General features: G+C 49.2%; 2 protein-coding genes across 2 annotated transcripts; both read right to left on the reverse strand.

The window, feature by feature from the left end:
* Positions 1-7: 7 nt before the first annotated feature.
* Positions 8-634, reverse strand: LOC106963496 (histone H2B 1/2-like). Its single transcript, XM_015058427.1, has one exon. The coding sequence runs from the start codon at positions 496-498 to the stop codon at positions 124-126; it is 375 nt and encodes a 124-aa protein (XP_014913913.1). The 5' UTR covers positions 499-634; the 3' UTR covers positions 8-123.
* Positions 635-1,012: 378 nt separating this feature from the next.
* Positions 1,013-1,874, reverse strand: LOC106963497 (histone H4). The gene has a single exon (XM_015058428.1). It carries the CDS (start codon positions 1,707-1,709, stop codon positions 1,398-1,400), a length of 312 nt encoding a protein of 103 aa, XP_014913914.1. The 5' UTR covers positions 1,710-1,874; the 3' UTR covers positions 1,013-1,397.
* Positions 1,875-1,907: the final 33 nt, after the last annotated feature.

Here is a 1,907-nt window from a genome sequence, read left to right on the forward strand (position 1 = left end):
GTTTTGAAAACCAGACACATTGAGGTAACAGGAGTGTAGCCCTTGAGTGTTGGTGTGTGGCTCTTAAAAGAGCCGTTGTGTTGTTGTGTCCAAGCAGCAGCAGCAGCAGCAGCAGCAGCAGGTTTACTTGGAGCTGGTGTACTTGGTGACCGCCTTGGTTCCCTCGGACACGGCGTGCTTGGCCAGCTCACCGGGCAGCAGGAGGCGCACGGCGGTCTGGATCTCCCTGGAGCTGATGGTGGAGCGTTTGTTGTAGTGAGCCAGACGGGAAGCCTCGGAGGCGATGCGCTCAAAGATGTCGTTGACGAACGAGTTCATGATGCTCATGGCCTTGGAGGAGATGCCGGTGTCGGGGTGGACCTGCTTGAGCACCTTGTACACGTAGATGGCGTAGCTCTCCTTCCTGGTCCTTCTCTTCTTCTTGCCTCCTTTGCCGGCGGTTTTGGTGAACGCTTTCTTGGAGCCCTTCTTGGGCGCAGACTTGGCGGGTTCGGGCATGTTTTCTCTCTGAGGTCACAGCAAAGAGTGAACAGCAGCGGAGGGAAGCTGCTCTTATACAGAGCGAAAGGAAATCCGTCAGTACCGCCGCCTGACTGTGATTGGCTGAGCCAGCAAGCAGGGCGGGGCTGAGATCGACAGGAAGATGATTAGTTTCAAATGTTGCGCCTGATTTAACTGAAGAACGAAAACGGCGGGACGAAGAACTGAAAATTTTCACGTTCAGACCTCTTATATAATGTATGAGGGTTTCACAGAGATAAATAAAACACAGCAGAACTACAACACTAAAGAGCAGAGTGTTTCCTACACCTTTACATGCATTTCTCTCAGCATTTCTTTATTCTTAACCAGTAATTTTAATTGAAACCAACTAACTGGCGAGTTAATGAAACAAACATGTTTCATATGAAAACGGTAGTGTAATAAATATAAAACATGCGGCAGTGATTCTCAGTCTGGGTCCTCAAGGCACACTGCTCTACAAGTTTTAGATTCATCAGCGCATTTGATAGCTGATTAGAGGCTTTTTATTGGCTGGCTTTATCTGAAACCAGGGGAAAATCTAAAACATGCCAAGAGGTTCGGCAAGAAAGTATAATGTTCTTTTAACAAATGTTCAAAGAAATCGCTACTTAAAACTGGTCTCCCCACACGAGGTGATTTTCACTGCTAAATTGAGCTCTATGGATATTAACTATTTAAATATATACTTTTTATACCTGACGTTATATGAAATAAAACCGCCTAGTTTTCAGCCAACATGGTTGGCTTCATTCCAACTTAAACTGAAAATAGCGCAAGACTTTAGTCACATCTGAACAAGTCCCTTTGGCCCATAAGCAGCAGTTGTTGGCCCTGAAAAGGGCCTTTGGTTCGCTGTGATCAACGGGCTGAATTTAACCTCCGAAGCCGTACAGAGTGCGGCCCTGCCTCTTCAGAGCGTACACCACATCCATGGCGGTGACGGTCTTCCTCTTGGCGTGCTCGGTGTACGTAACGGCGTCACGGATCACGTTCTCCAGGAACACCTTCAACACACCGCGGGTCTCCTCGTAGATGAGGCCGGAGATTCGCTTGACTCCGCCGCGGCGAGCCAGACGGCGGATGGCCGGCTTGGTGATTCCCTGGATGTTATCACGGAGGACTTTACGGTGGCGCTTGGCGCCTCCTTTGCCCAGGCCTTTTCCTCCTTTGCCTCGTCCGCTCATTATGACACTACGGTGATTCTCTGCAGTAATGAATCTACAGCTGGTTCAGCGGGGTTTGTAGCAGTCCTCCGGACGTGTTAGAAGACAGAGAGTTTACCTCAGCTGGCTGGGGCTGGGTCTTCCCTTTGGCGCCACCTACCGACCAACATCAGGAAAGAAAAAGCATTGCTGCTTTTGAAGCTCTGAAACGTTCATTGA

The sequence above is a fragment of the Poecilia latipinna genome, unplaced genomic scaffold, assembly GCF_001443285.1.
Source record: "Poecilia latipinna isolate Pla-1442-1.1 unplaced genomic scaffold, P_latipinna-1.0 Scaffold1541, whole genome shotgun sequence".
Lineage (NCBI taxonomy): Eukaryota > Metazoa > Chordata > Actinopteri > Cyprinodontiformes > Poeciliidae > Poecilia > Poecilia latipinna.

Coding starts and splice junctions, on each gene's coding strand:
- LOC106963496 (XM_015058427.1), bottom strand. CDS start 498: ATGCCCGAACCCGCCAAGTCTGCGCCCAAGAAGGGCTCCAAGAAAGCG.
- LOC106963497 (XM_015058428.1), bottom strand. CDS start 1,709: ATGAGCGGACGAGGCAAAGGAGGAAAAGGCCTGGGCAAAGGAGGCGCC.